The sequence below is a fragment of the Vicugna pacos genome, chromosome 35, assembly GCF_048564905.1.
Source record: "Vicugna pacos chromosome 35, VicPac4, whole genome shotgun sequence".
Lineage (NCBI taxonomy): Eukaryota > Metazoa > Chordata > Mammalia > Artiodactyla > Camelidae > Vicugna > Vicugna pacos.
The window spans coordinates 5,256,182-5,281,574 of NC_133021.1; the positions used below are offsets into that span (position 1 = coordinate 5,256,182).

The window sequence follows — 25,393 nt, forward strand, 5'->3', positions numbered from 1 at the left end:
TCCCTCCTTTTCATCGTCTGGAAGAGTTTGAGAAGGACTGGTATGAGTTCTTCTTTGTATGTTTGGTAGAATTCCCCGGTGAAGCCATCCGGTCCTGGACTTTTATTTGTAGGGAGGTTTTTAATTGCTATTTCTATTTCCTTTCTAGTGATCGAATTGTTCAAGTGTTCAGTTTCTTCTTGATTCAGTTTTGGTGGACAGTATGTTTCCAGAAACTTGTCCATCTCCTCTAGGTTATCCAGTTTGGTTCCATATAGTTTTTCATAATATTCTTGTATGATATTCTGTATTTCTATTTTGTTTGTTGTAATTTCTCCATTTTCCTTTCTTATTTTGCTAATTTGTGCTCTCTCTTTTTTCTTCTTTGTGAGTTTGGCCAGAGGTTTGTCGATTTTATTTCCTTTTTCAAAAAACCAGCTTTTGGTTTGGTTGATTTTTTCTATGGTCTTGTTAATCTCTATTGTATTTAATTCCTCTCTGATCTTTATTATTTCCTTCCTTCTGCTGCTTTTTGGGGCTTTTTGTTCTTCTTTTTCTAATTGATTCAGGTGGTGGGTTAACTTGTTTATTTGAGATTGTTCTTCTTTTTTGAGGAAGGCCTGTATCGCTATAAACTTCCCTCTTAGCACTGCCTTTGCTGTGTCCCATAGGTTTTGAGTGGTTGTGCTTTCCTTATCATTTGTCTCAAGGTATTTTTTAATTTCCGCTTTGATTTCCTCATTGATGCATTGTTTTTTCAATAACATATTGTTTAATCTCCATGCTTTTCTTTTTTTCTCCTTTGTTTCTCTGTTGTTGATTTCCAGTTTCATGGCATTGTGGTCAGTAAAGATGCTTGAGATAATTTCTATCTTCTTAAATTTGTTGAGGTTTCTTTTGTGCCCAAGTACATGATCGATCCTGGAAAATGTTCCATGTGCACTTGAAAAGAATGTGTATTCTATTTTTGGGGGGTGTAAAGCTCTGAAAATATCCACCAAATCTAGCTTTTCTATTGTAGTATTTAATTTCTCTGTTGCCTTGTTTATTTGTCTGGAAGATCTGTCTAGTGATGTTAATGCAGTGTTAAAATCTCCAACTATGATTGTATTCCCATCAATATCCCCCTTTATCTCTGTTAGTAATTCTTGTATGTACTTAGGTGCTCCTATATTGAGTGCATATATATTAACGAGTGTAATATCTTCATCTTGTATCACTCCTTTAATCATTATAAAATGTCCTTCTTTATCTTTCTTTATGGCCTTTGTTTTAAAGTCTATTTTGTCTGAAATTAGTACTGCAACACCTGCTTTTTTGGCTTTTCCATTTGCATGGAATATCCTTTTCCATCCTTTCACTCTCAATCTATATGTGTCCTTCTCCCTAAAGTGGGTCTCTTGTATGCAGCATATTGAAGGTTCTTGCTTTATTATCCACTCTGCCACTCTATGTGTTTTGACTGGAGCATTTAGTCCATTAACATTTACAGTAATTAATGATAGATGTGTGTTTATTGCCATTTTGAACTCATCTTTGCAGTTGAATTGGTATATCCTCTTTGTTCCTTTCTTCTTCCTTTTGTGGTTTGGTAATTTTCCTTTGTATTATCATGGATTTTATTTAATTTTTGTGACTCCCTTGTAAATTTTTGACTTGTGGTTACCCTTTTTTGTAAATCTATTAGCCTATACCCGTTTTTATTAAACTGATAATAACATGATCTCAAACCCATCCTACTGTTAAAAAAATTTAAAAAAGAACGAAAAAAAAATTCTATATTTCCCTGCCTCCCTCTCCCACTCTCAGTGATTTGTATGTCTTCTTTTATAATTCATGTTTTCTTTATTTGTAATTCATGAGTTATCACCTTTCCAGTTGTACGTTTCTGATTTCTGTAGCATCCTGCTGCTTTTCTATTTAGAATAGCCCTTTCAATATTTCTTTTAGCATGGGTTTAGTATTGCTAAACTCCTGCAGCTTTTTTTTTGTCTGTGAAACTCTTTATTTCTCCTTCTATCCTAAAGGATAGCCTTGCTGGATAAAGTATCCTAGGCTGCATCTTTTTTTCATTCAGGGCTTTGAATATATGTTGCCACTCCCTTCTGGCCTGTAGTGTTTGTGTAGAGAAATCAGCTGAGAGCCTTATGGGGGTTCCCTTGTAGTTCACTCTTTGCTTTTCTCTTGCTGCCTTTAGAATCATTTCTTTATCCTCGACTCTGGCCATCTTGATTATGATATGTCTTGGTGTGGGTCTATTTGGGTTCTTCCTGTTTGGGACCCTCTGAGCTTCCTGTACTTGTATATCTGATTCCTTCTTTAAGTTTGGGAAGTTTTCAGTCATGATTTCTTCAAAAATCTTTTCAATCCCCTTTGATCCTTCTTCCCCTTCTGGGACCCCTATTATGCGAAGATTGGGACGCTTTATATTATCCCATAGGTCCCTTACGCTATTATCATTATTTTTTATTTTCTTATCTTGTAGTTCTTCTGAATGGGTGCTTTCTGTTGCCCTGTCTTCTAGATCACTAATTTGTTCCTCTGCATTAACTAGTCGGCTTTGCACAGCTGTTAGATCATTCCTCATCTCTGTCATTGAGTTTTCCCATTTTGCTTGGCTCTTCTTTATAGCTTCAATTTCATTTTTGACATTTTTATTTCTCTAAGCATTATCTCTTTTAATTCCTTCAGCAATTTGATCACTCCTTTTTTGAAATCTTGATCTAGTAGGCTATCGATGTCTATTTCATTGAGCTTTCTTTCAGGGGATTCCTCTTGCTCCTTTAATTGGGAAAGGTTTCTCTGCTTCTTCATCTTGCTCATACCTCTCTGGCACTGTGGTTTATGGAGTATCAGTTGTCTATTTTGGATCTTAAGGATTTTATCTATCTAATGCCTATTTAGAAATAGAACTTAGGAAAAAAAAGAAAAAAGAAAAAAAAGAGAAAAGAATAAGAGAGAGAGAGAAAGATTTTTAAAAGAAGGGAGAAAGAGGGTTTGAAAACAATGTATAATGAATAATAGAAGAGCGGGTTGAAGCAGAGTATTAATCGGGTGGAGACGTCCTATTAAAACCTTTAAAAAAAAAGGGGGGGTGGGGAGATGAATATATGTGTTTGAAGCCTGTGTCTAATCAATAACAGGACATCAAAACCCAAGAGAAATAGAAATGAATTAAGAAGTAAAAATTAAAAGAGTAATTGAAAATAGAACAGGTAAAAACAGATTAAAACAAAACAAAAACAGAAAACAAAAAAACAAAACAAAGCAAAACAAAAACCAAAAAAAAAAAAAAAGGGGGGTTGTCGGTGTTCTCCTGGAGTGTGTGTGCTTTTAATGTGATGTCCTTCTGTCTTTGTCCTGTTTTGGAAGCTCAGCTTGTTTTCATAGGCCCTCCGTTGGCGCCCTCTTCTGTGCTGCTCCCAGCACCTGTTGGCAAGCAGATCGCGCCTCCTTCTAACAGGGGGTCAGATGCAGCTCTCCTCTGCTGCGGTCGGGCGGGTCACTGCCCCTCCGGATGCCGCAGTCAGATGTTGCAGACTGGCCAGGCAGGAGGGCGGGTCGTGCCCCCTCCCAGCACCTCGGTCAGGGGTTGTGTTCCTGCCCGACAGGTGGGGGGCCACTCTCCCCCTGCCTGCGCTGCCGGTAGCTCCGCTGCTCTATGCGGCTGCGCGCTCTGCGCCGGCGCTCCGCCCTGGTCGCGCTCTGCCTTGGTTGGCGCTCCGCCCTGGTCGCGCTCCGCGGGTGGGCTGGGGAAGACCAAGGGGCAGCCTCGTCCCTGCTCCGAGCCAAGACCCAGCTGCTTGTTTGTCTTTGTGGAGCAAGTTCTCTGGGGGACCAGAATGGAAGGATCCTATCTGCCCAGGGCTGTAGGCCCGTCTCTGGCCCTTGAGGCTGCTAAGCCCTTCAGTGCGGACGCAGGTTTCGCCTCTGCCCCTGCCTGGGTGCTCAGCGCCGGAGAATATGGCGGCTCTGCCTGGGCCCCGCCCCGCTTCCCCTGAAAAGTTTCCGTGGGTTTTCAGAGATGGGGGTATGCACCCTTCCCCCGAGAGCACATCAACCTTGCTGTTTTATGGAGGGCCCAGGTTGTTCTGTCCTGTACACCCACAGCCCCGGCGCCCAGCGCCTTGCAGTCCCCTGGAGCTGCCTCCGTGCAGCCGCCCCCGTCCTCCGCCCAGCTTGTGCAGCCTGGCCCTGCCCGCCGCTGCCGGCCCGCGTCTCAGGCTGGGTGTCAGGGGGACGCTCTGTGCCCGTTTAACTTAGTTCTGTCAGACAAGGGATGCTCTGTACAGATCCGAGCCTCGGAGGCTCCCCCTCCGTCCCGCCGGCCTCTCAGTTGGAGAGGGGAGACCCAGCGAGCGAGCGCCAGTCCTCCTTTGCCGCTCCCTCCCCGCGGGACCCGTCCTGCGCTGCTTTGCCTTTTGTTCTTTCTTTTTTCCTTTTCTCCTACCAGATTTTTGGCGTCTATATCTTTTGAAGAGGGCGATGTTCTGTCGGAGTTCCGCAGGTGCTCTGGTTGGCTGAGTGGGTCTGTAGATGTGGGTCTTGGTGTATTTGTGGGAGAGGGTGACTTACAAGTGTCCTACTCCGCCATCTTGCCCGGAAGTCTCTTTCACTCTTTCACACTCTATATTTTTTATTATTATATGTATTTTTCCTTAGCCATGTTTGATACCAATAATTTTAAACTTTATTCAAAAAGTATGATTATTGTAGGAAAACTAAATAATAATTCAAAACATTTATAATAGTGTTTATAATATTTCTAATTAATATATTTAATACTTCTGTATATCCAAAAAGTAACAAGACTGCATATATATATACACATGTGGAAAGTGTATTCATTTGTTTACACTTCAGTTAGATGTGTTTGTTTACCGTTAAAAAGTGAGATAAAATATTGTCGGATAACGAACACGTGTTGTAAACTAGAGGCTCCACCACAGATCTGGTTCTCTGTCTAGTGCTTTTTAAGCCTTTCTTCCTGAAGCCCAGAAAACAGTCGAGGTATCAGATGAAAAGCATTCTAATTATGAGTATATTCAATCATTTTACATTTTAAGGAGAGTTTTGTTTATGAATGTGTCTGCTACAAGCTTACAGACATCTAAGTCAAATTTTATTGTTCTTTAAATTCCTGTTTCTTGGTTTTCTTGAATCGTGTTCACTCTGTCAGTTGTGGAGCAGTGTGTTCTGAACCCTCGCACTGCGAGTCACACTGTGACTGCGGTTTACCTGTTTCCTGTGGTATTGTCCTTTTCCTGCTAGTGTCTGTGTTGTTAGGTGCATGCAAATAAAGATGTTGGGTATTCCATATGGACTCAACATTTCCTTTTTATGAAAGTTTGTCTTCAGTAAGACCTTTTGAATAAAACCCTGTCTTGTATGACATTGACATGACTACGGCAGACTGTTTTGGTGGTTGTTTGCGCGGTACATCTTTTCCCACCTCTTTACTTTTCAGTTGCCTATATTCTTATAATTCAGTGATCTCTCTTATAAGTAGATGATAGTTAAATTGTTCATAAATCTTGTATGACTGTCTTTGTCTATCCCTACAACCTGTAATCCACTTAAAATTATTGTGCTTATTAATACGTTTGGATTTAAATATTTCCTTTTTTAGGTGCTTTCTGTTTTTCTTCCTGATCCAGGTTTCTTTCTATTTTCTTTCCTTATTTTGGAATTATTACTTTTTAATCAGTCTAACTTTTAAATCAATCGTGTATGTTGTTAAAAATTTTAAAGTATTTTTAAAATGTGAATACCCTTAGTAAGATAAAGTCTATAATTACAACTTTCTAAGTGTATTATGAAGCAACAAGAATCCTCCACAGTTTCAGGAAAGCACTCTGGTGATTTTTATAGTTAATTTCATAATCTGTTTTGAAAATGCACCAGAGGGTTTTTATGGGGGGGGGGAAGACGAGGCAGGAGAAGGGAATAGGACGATCTGATCATTTGTTTAAATTGTGTGTGTTTGCTTAAATTGTTACGAAACTGGAAGGAAAGTTTGAGTTGTTTTTGGTATGAATTAATAATCCAGAGGTTTCACAACCCAGCTATTTGACTTTCTGTTGGAGTAAGAGCCTCTATTGTAGCTGAGAAAATGGATGAAAAATCAGATGAAAATCTTTCACCTAAAGATGCAGTTTAAACCTTAAAAAGCTCATCTCTAACTAAGACACTTGGAACTGCCAGAGAAGTGAAACTTAGTAGTATGTATAATTATTAAGAATATTGTATAATTATTTTTAATTTAATTTCTTTCTTTAGTTTTTGAATATTCAATCACGTACATGCTATATGCTGTATCATATATACATGTGTGCACACATGCACCTAACATATAAAACGTGTGCGCGCGTACATTCTCCATTAGGTGAAGTTGATTTGTGTTGTTTTTACCATCTTAATTTCATTGAAGTCCTACGCTTATTTTATCATTTGTGAGAAATGTACGTTAAACTCAACTACTTTGAGTGTTTATTTCTCCATTACTCTCTGTAGTTCTGTCAGTTTTAGTTTTATGTTTCCAAAGTTTTTGTATCATAGGGAAAATACACAGATACATATATATTACATACAGATTATAGGTAATGAATATACACATTTAAAATTGTTATATATTCTTAGTGAACTGAAATCCGTCTCTGTGATGGACACTTCGTAGTAGCTTTTTGTGCCTTTTGTCTGTTTTGCCTCATGTTAGCTCAGTATCTGTCTTTTGTAACTATTTGCATAAAATAATTTTTCATCATTTTACTTTAACCTTTTTATATTGTTTTGACTTAACTGTATATGATTAGTTATTTTTTAATCCAGTGCAACAATCTTTGTGCTTTAATGGAGCATTTAATACATTTACCTTTACGGGAAGTATGGGTATTTAAGAAGTAAGTGTATCATCACTTGTATTTTCTGGCTTTCTTACCTAATCTGTTTTTGAATCTTCTTCTAAATTTATTTTGAATGTATTATTTATCATTTCTTTTTTTCTCACCCATATCAGTTACAAAAATATTGAATTGAATCCTAAAATGTGAATACCTTGTAAAACTATTCTTTTGAAAAGCACTTCCATTATTTCTACACTTCACGTACTCACTTTGTAATTCACTTTCTCAATAATGTGGTATTTGACTTTGTTTCAAAACATGAGAAGGAATATTCCTGGATAATTAACAGGTATTTGAATTACAGAGGATTTTCAATAAATACGGTCTTCTGTTTAATGGATTAAAAACATCTTTCTTGTAGCTCAGAAAGCGGCACTAAATCTCTTAACCAAGGAGGAAGTGGAATTGTCAAAAAACCAGCCTCAGACTAAGAAACTTTGGCCTGTCGAAATGGAAACACTAAGTAGTAAGTATGATAAGTTTCAGTATCATCTATTTATTTTTAGTTGAAGTGAGTGTAAAACCCCTCTGTCTTAGATTTATGAACGTTGAAGCACATCTTTTTTGTAAATCTGTCAGATCACATACGTTTACTTTGGTGGTCAGTGCTGCTTTAATTTTGTTGAAGTTCTGTTTGTTCATTTTGTGTTACCAAGATGTTACAGTCTCGCACTGTGATGGTAGATTTCTTATGTTTCCTGGTAGTTTTGCCAGATTTGTTCATATATTTGAAAATGATGTTATTTCATGGGTACAAGTTTATACTTGTTAGACTTACCTGGTAGACATGAGCCTTTGTTTCTGTAAAAGTACACTCTTTATCTCTAAAAACACCTTTTTTGCCTTAATGTTTATTTTGTCTGATAATAGTATAACTATGTTTGCTTTCTTGTGGTAAGTGTTTACACAGTCTTTTATAAACAGTTCAGACAGAAGTTCATGGTGTCTGTACGGTCTCAGTAATTTTTTCATAATGATCCTAAACCACAAGAAAGTTCAATGGCTTTTTTCTTCATTCATTGTGTCCAAACAGCTTAGCACCCATTGGGTACTGACTACATAACTTTTGTGGGAACATCGATTTTCAGCACTGTTAGGTAAATACTGAGGGGCACGATTTCTGGACCATATGGTAGAACTGTGTTTACCTTTGTAGGAAATTGCCAAACCGTCTTCAAAGTGGCTGTAGTGTATTGTGTTCGCACCAGCTACACACCAGTATTTCCATTGCTCCACATCCCTGACATCATTTGTTGTGCCCAGCATTTAGATATCCTTATAGGTGTACAGTGGTATCTCGTCTGAATTTGCGATTCCCTGTGAACATCTTTTCAGATGTTTATCTGCTGTCTAAGTGACTTCTTTGGTAAGATATTTGTTCAGTCTTTGCCTATGTTGTAATTGAGTTGTTTGTTTTCTGATTGTCAGGTTTTAAGAGTTCTTTGTGTATTTTGGATAACAGTTCTTTATCAGGTGTGTTCTGCAAATACTTCCTTCCTGCCCGCAGCTTGTGTTACCATTCTTTTAACAGTGTCTTTCACAGAGCAGAAGTTGCGTGCATGTGTTTGTTTTCTTAAAAATGATGTCTATGGGATTTCAAAATGTAGACTAGATAAACAAGATTGCAAACTGTGTAGCACAGGGAAATATATGCAGGATCTTGTGGCTTACAGCAGAAGAGAATGTGACAGTGAATGTATGCATGTTCATGTATAACTGAAAAATTGTGCTCTACACTGGAATTTGACACAACATTGTAAAATGACTAACTCAATAAAAAATGTTAAACTTAAAAAAAATGATGTCTAACTTACCAGGTTTTTTTTTTTTTTCGGGGGCAGGGGGAAGATTGTGCTTTTGGTGTTGTGTCTACAAAGTCAACACCAAACTGAAGGTCACCTAGACATTCACCTGTTCTCTTCCAGCAGGTTGAGAGTTTTGCATGTTAGTTCTTGGTAAGGTGATGAGACTGTGTCTAGATTCACCTTTTTCGTGTCAGTACTATTAACTGAAAAGACTGTTGTTTCTCCTTGAATAGCCTTTGCCTTTTTGTCAGAGATCATCGACCACATTTGTGTAGGTCTGTGTCTCTTTGTTCTGTTACAGTCGACCTCTTCCTCTGTTCTTTCACCAGCTGTCTTGATTTCTGTAACTCTGTAGGAAGTCTTGAAGTTGGGTAGCATCAGTCCTCTGACCTTATTTTTCTTCAGTTTATTGAGAGTTTTATCATGAATGGGTTTTGGGGTTTTTTTTTAATGCTTTTCTGCTTCGCTGATCATATAATTTTTTCTTTAGTCTGTTGATGTGATAGATTATATTAATTGATTTTGGAATACTGAATCAGCATTCCATACCTGGAATAAATCCTACTTGGTCATGGTATGTAATTATTTTTAGACACTCAATTTACAAATATTTTGTTAGCTAATGTGGGTATTTTGCTAGCTAATGTGGGTATTTTGCTTTTCCATATAAACTTTAGAATCAGTTTCTCCAAAACTCCCAAAAATAGCTTATTGGAATTTTGATTGTGATTGCATTGAATCAAGTTGGAAAGAGCTGACAGCTTTTCAATATTGAGCCTTTCTATCCATGAACATGGAACATCTCTACATTAAATCTTTGATGTCTCTCTTACATTTGTTAGATTTATACTTAGATATTTCATTTTTGGTGCTAATATAAATGCTGTTGTGTTTAACTTCAGATTCCACTTGTTTATTGCTGGTATATAGGAAATCAGCTGACTTTTGTGTATTGACCTGTACCTGGAAAACTTATTATAACAGCTTATAATTCCAAGTGTTCCGTTGCTGTTGTTGATCCACAAAAAAGTTCTGTTTATTTTTCTCAATTTATATGCCTTTATTCCCTTTTCTTGACTTACTACATTAGCTGGGACTTCCAGTGTGAGATTGCATAGGAGTGATGAGAAGGGGCATCCTTGACCTATTTGAGACCTGAGAGGCAAAGCATTTAGTTTCTTACCATTAAGTGTGATGTTATCTGTTGATTTTTTTTTTTTTGGTAGATGTTCTTTATCAGATTGAGGAAGTTCCCCACTATTCTTAGTTTATTGAGAGTTTTATCATGAATGGGTCTTGGGTTTTTTTTTAATGCTTTTCTGCTTCGCTGATCATATAATTTTTTCTTTAGTCTGTTGATGTGATGGATTATATTAACTGATTTTTGAATACTGAATCAGCATTCCATACCTGGAATGAATCCTTCTTGGTCATGGTATATAATTATTTTTAGACACTCAATTTACAAATATTTTGTTCAGGATTTTTGCATCTTATTTGTGAGGTATATTTCCTGTATTGTAATATCTTTGTCTAGCTTTGGCATTAGAGTAATATAGCTTAAATCTATTGTGGTCTTAGTGTGTACTTCATACATTTTCTATTCTATTAAATTTTCTAAGGTATGGATTTTCAGCCTGATGTATCTGTCAATTACTGATAAGATGATATTGAAAGCTGCAAATATAATAGTAGATTAGTCTCTTTCTCCCTGCAGTTCTGTTTTTGCCTCATGCATTTTGTTGCTCTGTTGTAAGGTGCATACTAATTAAGAATTGTTATGTTTTCTGTGGTATTGACCCCTGTATTATTATGTAATGCTCTTTTTATCCCTGTCAATTTTCCTTGCTCTGAAGTCTGCCTTGTCTTATATTAATATAGCTTCTCCAGCTTTACTTTGATTGGTGTTAGCATAATGTTTCTCCATCCCTCTATTTTTAGTTTACCTTATCTTTATATTTAAAGTGAGTTTCTTATAGACAACGTATAGTTGGGTTAGTTTATTTTTTGACCCTGACAATCTTTTTAAATTGATGTTAGACCATTTAATTAGACCATTCACATTTAGAGTGATTATTGATATATTTGATTTAATATTAACCGTATTTATAACTATTTTCTCTTCAATGCCCTAGTACTTTATTTTTCATCTTCCACTCTTCTCCTACCTTCTCTGCCTTTAATCACATATTTAATATGATTCCATATTCTTTCCTTTCTTAGCATATCAATTACACTTCTCTAAAATTTTTTTTTAGTGATTGTCTTAGAATTTGCAGTATACATTTACAACTAATTGAAAGCCACTTTCAAATAACACTGTGCCATTTCATGAGTAGTATAGGTAATTGATAATTATAATCCAAATTCCTTCTTCCTGTTCCTTTTAACATTTTTGTCATTCATTCATTCATTTTATTTCCCTATAAGCTATAATCACTGAATACATTGTTTCTATTATTATTATGAATAAACTGTTACCTGTTATGTCAACCAAGTTTGAGGAAAAAAATGTTAAATCACTTACCTTCATTTATTTCTTCTCTAATGCCATTCCTCTCTTTATGTAAATCTACATTTCTGATTTGTATCATATTCCTTCTCTCTGAAGAACTTCTTTTAACATTTTCTTGCAATTGCAAGCCTATTGGCAATACATTTCTTCATTTCTTTTTTTAAATCTGAGGAAGTCATTGTATCTCAGTTTTGGAGGATAATTTTTCAGGATACAGAATTCTAGATTGGTTGATTTTTTTTCTTTCAACACCTTAAATATTTCTCTCCATTCTCTACTTGCTAGTGTAATTTGATGAGAAGTACAAGATATTTTTACCCTCTGTAGATAAGGTATTTTTGTATTTTGTTTTTGTTTTGCTCTGGAATCTTTCAAGATTTTCTCTTTGACTTTGATTTTCTGCAATTTGAGTATGATATGTTTAGGTGTAGACTTTTTAGTATTTATCCTTTTTGGTGTTCTCTGAGTTTCTGTGATCAATGGTTTGATGTCTGTCATTAATTTTTGAAAACTCTAAGCCAATATTTCTTCTGTTGCATTGTTTCTCCTTTTGATATTCTCATTATGTGTATATAACACCTTTTGTAATTGTCCAAAAGATCTCTAATATTCTGTTCCTTTTTTTCCATTAATTTTCTCTCTTCTTTTCAGTTTGGGGAGTGTTTAGTGTCATCTCTTGAAGCTCACTGATTTTTTCCTTGACTATGTCCAATCTAATGATGAGCACATCAAAGCATTCTATGTTTTTGTTGTAGTATTGTTGATTTGTAACATTTTCTTTTGATTTTTTTTCTTAGAGATTCCAAATGATCTCTGCTTACCTTACCCTTCTGTTTTTGCATGTTGCGTCTTTTTCTGTGAGAGCTCTTAGCATATTAATTATTTGAAACACCCAGTATGATAATTCTAAAATCTCTGTTATACGAGTCTGGTGCTGATAGTCTTCAGACTGGTTTTTGCAATTTAGCATGCCTTGCATTTGTTGTGGTTGTTGTTGCTGTCTAGAGTAATTCAAGCCTTCTGTTTGTTTACTGATTTTACTTATATTTATTTATTTTTCTTTACTGATTTTCTGTCTAGATGATACGTCCATTATTGTAAATGGAGTATTAAAGTCTCCTATTATTGATTTGCTATTTCTCTCTTCAGATCTGTCCATGTTTGCCTTATATATTTAGGTGATCGTTTGTTGGGTGCATATATATTTTAACTTGTTACATCCTCCTGTTTAATTGATCCTTTCATCATTATGTAATGACCTTCTTTTTGTGTTTTGGGAGGGTTTTCTATTAGTCTTTTTTTGTCTGACATGAGTATAGCTACCTCTGATATCCTTTGATTACCATTTGCTTGACATATCTTTTTCCATCCCTTCCTTTTCAGCCTATGTATGTCCTTAAGTCTAAACTGGATCTTTCGTTAATAGCCTGTAATAGCATCTTATTTTTTATCCATTCTCCAATCTATGTGTTTTGATTGAAGACTATAATTTATTTATATTTAAAGTAATTTTGATAGTTAAGGACTTAGTATTGCCATTTTATTAGTTGTTTTCTGTCTCTTTTGTAGTTATGAGGTGTCTGCTTAGAAATCCACTGTAATCTTACGGGGGTTCTCTTGTATGCAGTAAGTTTTTTGCTGCTTTCAGAACTCTTTCTTCGTCTTTTAGCTTTGACAGTTTAATTATGTTTCAGCATAGACTTCTTTGGGTTCAGTCTATTTTCAGTCTTTCGAGATCCATGAGTTTGGATGTCAAGTTCCCTCCTCAGATTTGGGAAGTGTTAAGCCATTATTTCTTTAAATATGCTTCCTGTGCTTTTCTCATTCTCTGCTCCTTCTGGAACGCCTGTCTTGTGTGTAACTGTTCAGTTGATGGCATCTCGTAAGTCCTGTAGGCTTTCTTCACTATTTTCCTTTTTGTTGTTCTACTGGGTAGTTTCAAATTACCTGTCTTTGAGCTCACTGATTTCTTTTTCCTTTGCTGATCAAGTCTGCTTACTGAAAGCTTTCTATTAAATTCTTCAGTTAGTCATTGTGTTCTTCAGCTCCAGAATTTGTTTGGTTCTTTTCTCTGTATTCTATCTCCTGTTGAACTTCTCATTTTGTATATGTATTGTTTTCCTGATTTTATTTAATTGTATATTTGTGTTCTCTTGTAGCTCACTGAGCAGCTTTAAGATGATTTTGAGTTTTCATCATATAAAAAAATGTATATGACAGATCTATACTGACAGATCTATATGGTTAGTCATGTAAGAAATATTAGCTGAAGATCATCATAATTTCTGCCTCATATATTTATCATACCAGCTTTACCAGAACTAGACAATTGTTAAAATAATAATGATTCATAATTCTAGTTTGCTTTATAATTTTGATAGGAATATCTTTTGGTGCTTCACCGTAAATCAAGGTGTTAACTTTTGGATTGAGACAGAAATATATTCTGTACTAAGCAAATGAATGCCTAGGAGTGAATTGATAATTCTGTTTTTTCATAGAGTTTTATCCAGCATAAACATTAAACTCTGTTAAATGAACTTCTGGCAGTCACTAAGTAATCGTTTTTCTCTTCTTACCTGACATAGTATGAAAGAATACTTTCCTAACCTTCTTGGAATTAGGCCCCAATAGATAGTCTCAGTCGTGTTTCCTGTGTTTAATTTACTGAAAGTTCTCTTTATCTTGATTGATGAAGGTGTGGATGAACTCTCAGATGAGACTTTTACACTTAACGACGTAGAATCAGCTGCAGGATACAAGGATCAAATTCAAACAAGTGGAGTTTATCGCTCGGAAAGACTGGGAGGTATGTATGATATTGACATTTAGACATAGTTGTCATAAAACACTTGACAATTTAAAAATACATTTAAGTGTACAGCTACTTAATGTTCTTAGGTGAATATTTTCCTGAAGTTAAATGTTTTAGAACACACTTTACCAAAACTTGGATTTCTGCCGAACTTGTAAATGCTTTAATGCTATTAGCACCCCTCACTACTTCTCATAGTCTTTATTATTCTAATTCTTATAGTATATTTCTTAAATTTATTGAGGAAGAAACTCTACCTTTCTCATTTTTTGGAATATTGTTTCATAGAGAACAAGTTTAGGCAATATTTTTCATGGAATCTTATAGAGCTATTATGGTTACTTCATTTTTAAAGGTAAGGCATTTAGCCAGCATTCACATTTCAGTTCTTGTCAAGTATCATTATCTGCTAAAACATATTTGTTGTTATTCGATACACCTGTTCTTGATACTGTTATCTGGTTTTAAGAAGGGAAAAGGAGCGTTCGTTCTTTACTGGATCTTGATTTTGATATTGCTCTGTATTTTCTACTATAATTCTTGATATTGGTATATTTTTTGGTGTATATTTTAAATAAATTTATTTATCTGTTTTTTTCTATTTGCTTCAAAAATGGATTTGAGGAAAAATGGACATTATCAGAAGGACTAGAAATTTTTTATTTGGATTTTTAACTTAGTATAATAGACAATTTAATCTATCTTTGAGCATCTTATGAACCAGATAAACCCAAGTGTTTTAGATTCCGTTACTTTTATTTTCAAATATGGAAAGGTATAAGAATTAATGTAATGAACACTGGTGTGTCTGTTTCCAGCTTAACAAATATAACGTGTCTTTAGTATTTTAAGTCCTCCCTCTATTCTCCTCATGTCACTGCTTCCTGCTGTTCTGAGTGTGGTGTTTGTTGTTCCTGTGCATTTCTTTACACTTGCATCAGGGGTGCTTTTGTCTGTAAAGGGTTTGTGCTGTTGGTTGTTTATAGTTGTGCTGTACGTCTCCTTAGGGAACTTGCTTTTTTGGTTCAACGTCACTGTTGATAATTGTAGTTCTTGTTCATTTGGTTTTATTGCCGATTACCCTTCATAATGTGAGTGGGCATGTTTCCTCAGTTAAAGACCTTAAGAGAAAAAAACTGAAGTCTTCTGGAGAGGAAGGGATTCTGCCTCCATACTGCCTTAGATGTAAGACTGAAACATTGATTCCTGCCAGAATTTCCAGCCTGCAATCCAGCCATATAGATTTTGGACTTGTCAGCCCCCACAGTTGATGAGCCAATTCCTTAAAATCTCTCTTTCTCTTTCTCCTCTGGAGAGCCCAACCTGGTACAGATTTTGGAAGAGAATCTCAAGGATGAATTTTCCAAATTGGTTCTGGGTTTTTTAAGTTAGTTTTCTAATCTGATTAGTTTTAAATGCACAGATGACTATTTCCAGCAGTAAAGAGAACACTGATGGTTCATGGTTTGATGTTGCAAGAGAAATCTACCAAAAATCACCATTGACTTCTCATAATCAAATAATTATGATGTAGGCTTCTTGGTGGCCATCTCTTTGATACTTAAGAACATTTTTGTCAAACTAATGAATATAATGAGGTTGACTGGTTGCTCCTGATTGTGCTGGACAAGATGGGGGAAAGTAAACGGCGAACTCAGGTGGGACTCACATTCCCAGCTCAAGCACCGCATAAATGACTGGAAAGCTTCTATGTCTACCGTGAAAGAAACTTGCATCTCCTGCAGCTGCAGGGCTGAGATTGCTGAAAACCAAATCTAGTCTCTTCTTGAAAGTGGCTGAATTATAAAACACACTGAATTCCAACCTCACGGAGTTTCTGCTATTAAGATGAGAACTTTGATTGGAAAGGAGTGGGATCTTGAAAAGTGGAGTGGTGATATATGGGAAGATAGTGATGAAGCCAGGGACACTGACACTTGAATCCTGCTGAGTCTTCCTTGTCCTTACAAGAAGGCTTCCCACCTTTGTATGATGAGATTAACCCTGCTTTGACTGAGGAAACTGTAATGGCCTCCTTTGAGGTGGTCACTGTGCAAAACACTCCTGATTTTCCTCAAGACTCATCCCATCTCTCCCCTTTGCTTCTCGACCTGTAACTAGGCTCAAGTTTCAGCAGACCTCTGAACATGAAGTATAAGGTGTGATCTATGAGGAGGTATGCTGCACTCCAAAAGAACTGTATTCTTTTTTCCAATTGAGAACAGAAATCTTGGAAATACATGTAGGAATTGATACTAAGGGTGTAATATAATGGTGAAGGAACATAAAGTTTGATCACATCAATTTTTTATATAGACCCAATAAGAAGAAATTCTGCATTTAATGTTGCATCTTGGAAGATTAGAAAGTGCTTTAAAAGTTTTTTCATTTGGCTGAAACATGGAACAAAAAGTGTCCCATAGTAAATGAAATTGAAATGCAGAGCTAAAGTAAACCAAGGAACCTATTTTCACCTCTAGTATAAAAGTTAAAAAAAATTTTTAAATAACTGTGGCTGCAATGATTTGTTATTGGATGCACAATGTAAAAAGATATGAAGTGTGACATCAGTAGCATAAAATGTGGGAGGTGAAGAAAAATGTAAAGTTTTTGTATGTGATTGAAGTAAGTTGTTGCCAGCTTACGATAGACTATGTCTATAACACACAGTATGTGAGCCTCATGGCAGCCACAGAGAAAACATTTGTAGTAAAAACATGTGTAAGGAGAAAGGAATGAAAGCATATCACTACAAAAAATAAATCACCGCAGAAGACAGCAAGAGAGGAAGAGAGGAAGAAAGGAACTAAAAGAAACATTAACAAAACGAAAATAACAAGATCTTACCTATCAGTAATTACTCAGAAACAGTGAATGAGTGGATGGATTAAAAAGAAAAATCCAACAGTAGGCTGCCTCCAAGAGACCTGTTTTAGCTTTAAGGACATTTATAGGCCCAAAGTGAAGGGACAGAACAAGATATTCCATGTAAACGACAACCAGAAGAGAGCAGGAGTGGCTGTACTTGTATCACATAAAACAGACTTTCAGTCAAAATTGGTCCAAAGAGACAAAGGAGGTCACTATATAGTGATAAAGGGGTCAGTTCAACAAGAAGATACAATTTTGTGTGTATATCTAGACATATACACACATAATTATATCCTTTTGTTGAATAAGATATGTATGATTATTTAGATGCTCCAGTGTTGAGAACATTAGAACATCTCAGTAAAGCAAATATTAGCACAACTGAAGGGAGAAATACACAGCAATACAATAATAGCAGGGGTGTTCAGTGCCCCACTTCCAACATTATAGATCATCTAGACAAAATAAAAACACAGTAGACCTGAATGACATTGTAGACCAGAGGTACCTAAAAGACATCATAACATCCCGTCCAACCTGACGTGGATACACATTCTTATTCTCAAGCTCACACAGAAAATTTTCCACAATAGATCATATACAGGACTACAAAGAAAATCAACAAAATTAAGAGGATTGGAATTATGTCATACATCTTTAACAAGAATGCTATGAAACTGGAAATCAATAATGGGGAGAAAATGGAAAATGTTACAGATACATGGAATTAATCAGCAGACTCCTGAACAGCCAGTCTGTCAAAGAAGAAACCAAAAAGGAAATCAGAACGCATCTTGAGACAAATGAAAATGAAAAATAAGGTGTTGATGAGATACAGCAAAGTGATTCTAAGAGGGAAATGTATAGCAATAAATCCTACACTAAGATAAAAGGAAGCTCTCAAGTCAATAGCCTAAGTAAACATAAAGGAATTAGAGAAGGAAGAATAACCCCCAAGTTAGCAGAAGGAAAAAAATAATAAAGACTAAAGCAAAAATAAATGAAGTAGAGACTAGAAAGATAATAGAAAAATATCAGTGAAACAAAGAGTTGATTATTTGAAAAGATAAACAATATTGGTAATCCTTTAGGTAGACTAACAAAAAACAAACAAACAAAAGGACCCAAATTTATAACTGAAAGAGGAAACATTACTGACTGGTAGAATACTGTGCACCGAGGGAGCAGGTGCTATTCATTGGTTACTAAGTTCAGGGGAGGACTCTGGGCACTTTTGCCCATTTCCTCTTGGTATCAGAATTGCTAATGAAAACACAGTACAGTCAAACACTGGGTGGAACAATTTCTGCTTACATGAGAAGAGCCAGAGCAAGGTGAGCCTCAGTACTGCCGGTCCCCACGGTTAGCAGGGCTCTCCCCGGGGCCAGTGGAAGGCGGCTGGCCTATGCACGCTCCTCCTGTGCCACAGAGGAAAGGCCCTCCTCCTGCCCCACAGGAGACAGAGCAGACGGTGGGGCAGGTTCCACAAGACCCAGAATCTCCGCACGTGAACGAGAGCACGCACACGCACTGAGTGTGAAACAAGGAAAGATTTCCCCCACACAAGGTGATCAGTTTGATACAGTCTGTGTGTGTTCTTTATCTCCTGGTAAAAAGTGTTCCCAGCCCCAGGCTTGTTCTTAAGTGGGCAAGTAGGAGCTCAAAGACTGCATGCATGAGACCACGTTTCCCCCAAATTACAACTGAACGTCACAGAAATACAGGAGATCATAATAGACTATGTGAACATCAGTACACTGGATAACCCAGAAAAAATGGATCAATTCCTAGAAACATAAAACCTATAAAGATTGAATCATGAAATTGTGAAAGAAATATCTGAATTACTTTTCTGTACACCTGAAACTGACAACATATTAAATCAACTATACTTCAATAAAAAAGAAAATGACAGCCCAGTATCCATGATGAACATATATACCAAAATCCTCAATAAAATGCTATCAAAGTAAATTCAATAGTATAAGATTATACACTGTAATCAAGTGGGAATCATTCAGAATGCAAGGATGGTCTAACATTTACAAGCCAGTAAATGTGCTTGATCACTACATTAACAAAATGAAGGACAAAAATCATATGATCATCCCAAGAGATGCAGAAAAAAAAGCATTTGACGAAAATCAGCATTTATTCATGATCAAAACCCAACAAAGTGGTACAGGAGAATCATAGTCAACATCCTAAGGGCCATATATGACAAACCCACAGCTAGTAATATACTCAACTGTGAAAAGCTGAAAGGTTTTCACGTGATGTTAGAAATGAGACCAGGTGCCCACTCTCTCCACTCCTCGTCAGCAAAATAATGGAAGTCCTAGCTGAAGGCAGTGAGCCACAAGAAAGAAAGAAGAGGCATCCAGGTCAGAAAGGAAGAGGCAGAAGTAGCTGTTTGCAGATGACGTGGTGGTGTGTGTGGGAGGCCCCCGAGACACCACCAAGACCTTTCAGAAGAAAAAAGAGTTTTCAGTGAAGTTTCAGGATACAGATCAATATAGAAAAATGAGTTGTGTTTTTGTACACTAGCGAAGTATGAAAGAAAAAAACTACCTGGAAAAGAGAGAAAAATCTCATTTAAAATAGCACCAAAACAATAAATTACTTAGGAATAAATTTAGCCAAGGCAGTGAAAATCTGTATACTAGAAACTGTAAGATTTTGATGAAAAAAAAATGGTTAGGGTCACAAGTAAATGGAACGATATCCTGTGTTCGTGGGGTAGAAGAATAAATATTGTTAAAAAGTGCATACCTCCCAAAACATTGATAGATACAATGCAGTCTCTATCAAAGTTCCAGCGGCATTTCAACAGAAATTGAAAAACTATTCTATATTTTGTGTGGAACTGAAAGACCCCAAACAGCCAAAGCATCCAGAGAAAGAAGAGCAGACCTGGAGACATAGCACCTCCTGATTGCAGCCTACATCCTGCGAAGATGCTGCCATCATGACTGTGTGGTGCTGGCATAAAAACAGACACAGTGATGAATGGAACAGAATCGAGAGTCCAGAAGTAAACCTGGGCATATAAGGTAAACTAATACTTCACAAAGGAGCCAAGAATACCCAGTGGGGAAAGGTGGTCTCTTAAATTGATGTGCTGGGAAAATTGGGTATCTACCTGCGAAAGAATGAAATGGATCCCTCAGCCTACACGTGACACAAAAGTCAACTTGAAATGGGTTAAAATCTGCAACATACGACCCAAAACCACAAATTTTCTAGAAGAAAACATAGAGGAAAAGCCCCTTGACAGTGGGGTCCTGGCAGTGAGTTTTTTTGGGGGGATATGACTACAAAAGCAAAAACAAGTAGGACAACATCAAACCAAAATACTTCTGCACAGCGAAAGGAACAACCCACAAAATGAAGAGGTGCCCTACAGAAAAGGAGAAAATATGTGCAAATTACATATTGGGTAAGATACCAGTATCCAAAATGTAAAGAACTTACACAACTCAATAGTAAAATCCCTAAAAATTCAATTGAAAAATGGGCAGATGATCTAAATAGACATTTCCCGAAGAAAACATACAAATGGCCAGCAGGTACATAAAAAGATGCACACATTCTTTAAAAATTTTCTCCAGCTTTGTTGAGATATAATTGACATATAACATTATGTAAGTTTAAGGTTTACCATGTGATGATTTGATACACACTTACATTGCAAAATGAATTCCACAGAAAGATAAACATGTCTGTCACCTCACATAATTATTTTTTTTGGAGTAAAACATTTAAGTTCTATTCTCTAGGAAACTTTGAAGTATAGTACAACATTGTTGACTACAGTCACCATACTGTATCTCTTACTCTTATAACTAGAAGTTTAGGACCCTTTAATTTCCCCATCCTCGGGTCCCTAGCAAACAGCAGTCTACTCTGTGTGTTTCTGTGCGTTTGGGACTTTCTAGGTTCCACATAAAAGTGAGATCATACAGTACTTGTCTTTCTCTGTCAAACATTTCACTGAGCATAGTATTGTTGAGGTCCATCATGTTGTCACAAATGGCAAGATTTCCTTATTTACATGGTTGGATAATATTCCCTTCTATATATATATATATATATATACACACACCAGGTTTCTTTCATCCACCATCTGTTGAAAGGCACCTGGATTGTTCCCGTATCTTGGCTATTGTGATTAATGCTATAATGAACGTGGGAGGGCAGATCTCTCTCCAAGATTCTGACTTAGTTTCCTTCAGATACATATCCAGAAGTGGGAGTGCTGAATCATATGGCAGTTTCATTTTTAATTTTTTGAGAAACCGGCATGTGTTTCTCGCTGGCAGTACTAATTTACATTCCCACCAAAAGCACACAAGGGTTCCCTTTTCTCCATGTCCTCGCTAACACTTATCACTCTTCCTTTTTTGTTGTTGTTTTTGATAAGGCAAGGCTGAGTTTATTGCTCACAGTGATGGGAGGAAACACTCCGCAGGGCCTGCATACCTCCCAAAGTGGGAGGCCAAGCTGTGGTTTTTACTTATAAGCTTTTGCACAGCAAAGATAAATAGAAACGAAACAGGAGGGTAACCTACGGAATAGGAGAAAGTATTTGCAAATAATACAACTGACAGGGGCTTGAATTCCAGAATATATAAACAGCTCATATACCTTAATAACTAAAAAACAAACAACCCAATCCAAAAATTGGCAGAAGACCTATATAAGCATTTCTCAAGTGAAGGCATACAAATGGCCAACAGGCACATGAAAAAATGGTCAATATTGCTAATTATCAGAAAAATGCAAATCAAAACTGCAACTGAAGTATCACCTCACCCCAGTCAAAATGGCCATCATTGAAAAGTCCACAAATGACAAATGCTGGAGAGGCTGTGGAGAAAAGGGAACCCTCCTACACTGCTGGTGGGAATGCAGTTTGGTGCAGCCACTGTGGAAAACAGTGTGGAGATTCCTCAAAAGACTAGGAATAGACTTACCATGTGATTCAGCAATCCCACTCCTAGGCATACATCTGGAGGAAGCTCTCATTTTAAAAGATACGTGTACCCCAGTGTTCACAGCAGCACTATACACAGTAGCCAAAACATGGAGACAACCGAAATGTCCATCGGCAGATGACTGGATACAGGAGCTGTGGTATATTTATACAATGGAATACTACTAAGCCATAAGAAAGAATAAAATGATGCCATTTGCAGCAACATGGATGGAACTTGGAGATTGTTATTCTAAGTGAAGTAAACCAGAAAGAGAAAGAAAAATACCATATGATGTTACTTATATGTGGAATCTAAAACCTTGACACAGATGAACTTATTTACAAAACAGAAAGAGACTCCCAGACATAGAAAACTCATGGTTACCAAGGGGGAAGGGGATTGGAAGGGATAAATTGGGAGTTTGAGATTCACAGATACCATTATATGTAAAATAACAAACAAGTATAGTAACCTGTGGTGAACAATAATATGAAAAGGAATATATGTGTGTAACACGTGTGACTGAAACCTTATGCTGTACACCAGAAATTTGACAACACGGTGAACTGACTATACTTCAAATAAAAAACAGAGAAAAATGGCACTGATGGACTTGCTCCGTGCATGGTTGCCACACACCTTCAGTTTGCAAAGAGCAGCATCTGTGAAGTGCAGTAAAGTGCGGTGTGCCTGTGCCCTCACCTCGCATCTACCGCTCGTGCTACTGCGCGTCAGGTTATGGTGCACTCACGTCACATGCCCAGTCCCAGAGGACATTTGAGTTCGCTTGCTGGAGAATAAGTTTTGGAGTCTAAAAGAACAAAATTCATTTCAAGCTCCTGCACTTAACAACACTATGTGACCTTTGAAAGTATGCATAATCTCTCTAAACTCTACTTCCCCCATCTGTTCAATGAGAATAAAAATACCTACTTCCTAGAATTCTTGTGAGGATTAAATGAGATAATATGTGAAAAATGCTCGTTATCATGGCTGGCCTCTAGTAGCTATTAAGCTTTTAAAAATTATTAGACCTGTTTGTAGTTAATTGAATAAGCAGTATATTAAGTTATTAATTAAACAGGATTAAGTAATTGTAAGGTAACATATCTCTAATTAATTTTATGTACTATAATTTTACCCCAACAAAATGTTAGTTTTAAATCAACTAATCTGGTAATCTTTTATTATTACAGTTAAAAATAAAGCAGCTTCAGAACTTCCAGATACAGCAGAAAATCTTCCAGATACAGCAGAAAATCTTCCAGAAATGAATCCATCAGTTAGTGACCTAATATTTCAATTAGGTTTAAACAAAGTGGTAGGTGAGTAGAGGTTTGTGTTTGGGCACAGTGGAGCCGATCCCGGGAGTTAAAGCAGCTCAGCTGTGTAGCGCAGTTACAAAAGGAAACAGAAAACTCAAACGTGGAGCAGTTTAATACATTTGGTCCTCTGTGTCCATTGGTTTTGCATCTGTAGATTCAGTCGACCACAGATCAAAAATATTCAGGAAAAAAATTTTTCAGAAATTTCCGAAAAGCAAAACTTGAATTTTCCATGCACTGGCAACTGTTTACGTGGCATTTACTTCGTATTTACAACAACTTATGTAGCATGTACGTGGTATTAGGTCTTACAGTCATCTAGAGAGGATTTAAAGTGTACGGGAGGATGAGCATAGGTTATGAAGATACTCAGCCATTTTATGTAAGGGACTCGAGCATCTGTGGATTTTGGTATCCACAGAGGGTCCTGGAGCCAATCCCCTGCAGATAACTGAGGGACAGCTATAATAATTTCATTCTAACTAACCAATCTATGTATCAATTAACGTATGTCTTTAAAAGAATTTCTCACGTGCTCATGAGGTATCACCTCACACCAGCCAGAATGGCCATCCTTCAAAAGTCCACAAACAATAAATGCTGGAGAGGCTGTGGAGAAAGGGGGACCCTCCTACACTGTGGTGGGAATGCAGTTTGGTGCAGCCACTATGGAGAACGGTATGGAGATTCCTCAAAAGACTGAAAATAGAGTTACCACATGATCCAGCAAATCCCACTCCTGGGCATATATCTGGAGGAAACTAATTTGAAAAGATACATGCACCGCAGTGTTCATAGCAGCACTGTTTACAACAGCCAAGACATGCAGCCTAAATGTCTATCAACATTTGAATCCCCTAAAAAAAAGGCTGGGTACAAGTAATTCTATAATTACAAAAGACAGTATAAATACATGTACATAAGGAAATAAACAATTAAACAATAATTAAACAAAATTTTAACAATTGTGATAATTATTTTATATGATAGGTTATTATATTTATAATATGTATAACAATAGTGCAAAAATGGGGAAGAAGGACTACTACTATATAAAGGTAGCATTTCTGTACCTCACTGGAATTACTGGAATTTAATTGTAAGTCTGAAGTAAATTCTTTTTTCAATTGAGAAAAAATTGACATAGAGCATTGTATATTTAAAATTTACAACATGTCGATTTGATACATTTGTATATTGCAACATGATTACTGCCCTAGTTTTAGCTAACACCTCCATCATGTCATATAACTATTTCTTTTTTGTGGTCAGAACATTGTCTAGTGTCTTCTAAAATTGTGGTGATGGTTATAGAACTTTGAATATATTTTTTAAAGCATTAAAATGAACAATTTAAATGGGCACATTATATGATTTGTCATATAGTTTTTAAAAACTACCTGTGTGTCCAGCAAGACTCTCATTCAGACTTGATGGAGAAATCAAAAGCTTCACAGATAAACAAAAGCTGAAAGATTTTAGCACCACCAAACCAGCTTTGCAGCACATGTTAAAGGACCTTCTCTAGGCATCAAACCGTAAGAAAAGAGAACAAAAAGAAGAGGAAAAACAGAAAAAGACTTACAAAAGATTGCTTTGGCAGTCCAGGGTCTTTTATGGTCCCATATTAATTTTGGAATTGTTTTAGTTTTGTGAAAAATGTTGTGAGTATTTTGAGAGAGGCTGCATTGGATCTGTAAAGTGTTTTGGGGAGTACAGCCATGTTGATAATGTTGATGCTTCCAATCCAAGAGCACAAGGTATCTTTCCATTCTTTGTATCATCTTCAGTTTCCTTCGTCAATGTTTTACAGTTTTCCAAGTATAGGTAACCTCCTCGGTTAAGTTTATTTCTATGTATTTTGTTGTTTTTTTATGCAATGGAAATGTTTATGCCAGTTATAAAATTCTGGTTTTGAAGTGAAAAAAAGAGTGAATGAAGGGCTGCAAATGGCAAAACATCCTTTCTCAGGGGTGCGCTGTGCTCCACTGCATGTATGTGCTGCACCTTCTTTGTCCGTTCGTCTGTCGGTGTGCACTTGGGACACTTATGTGTCTTCACAGTTGTGAATAATGTTGCTGTTAATAGCACGGTGTGTGTATCTTTTTTAAATAATTCTTATTTTGTGGTTGGCTTTATTCCTCTGATAACTATGTAAGATTTAAAAGCTAAAGCTCTAAATGTTCTTAGAAACAGTGAACA

The 25,393-nt window shown here is 36.5% G+C and overlaps 1 protein-coding gene across 2 annotated transcripts in view; it reads left to right on the forward strand.

Moving 5' to 3' along the window:
* Window positions 1-25,135, forward strand: part of CCDC7 (coiled-coil domain containing 7) — a 177,810-nt gene extending 152,675 nt beyond the window's left edge. The window contains exons 29-32 of one of the 2 annotated variants that reach the window (XR_012067091.1): window positions 7,243-7,347; window positions 8,723-8,836; window positions 13,900-14,010; window positions 23,063-23,138. Coding sequence is in view for 1 of the 2 variants with exons in the window: in XM_072955093.1 (XP_072811194.1) it covers window positions 7,243-7,347; window positions 13,900-14,010; window positions 23,063-23,191; window positions 23,735-23,913 (524 nt within the window). In the remaining variant the exon portion in view is untranslated. Of the gene's footprint in view, window positions 1-7,242; window positions 7,348-8,722; window positions 8,837-13,899; window positions 14,011-23,062; window positions 23,192-23,734 lie in introns of those variants that run through there. The other variant, XM_072955093.1, reaches the window with a different exon arrangement.
* The last annotated feature ends 258 nt before the right edge of the window (window positions 25,136-25,393 follow it).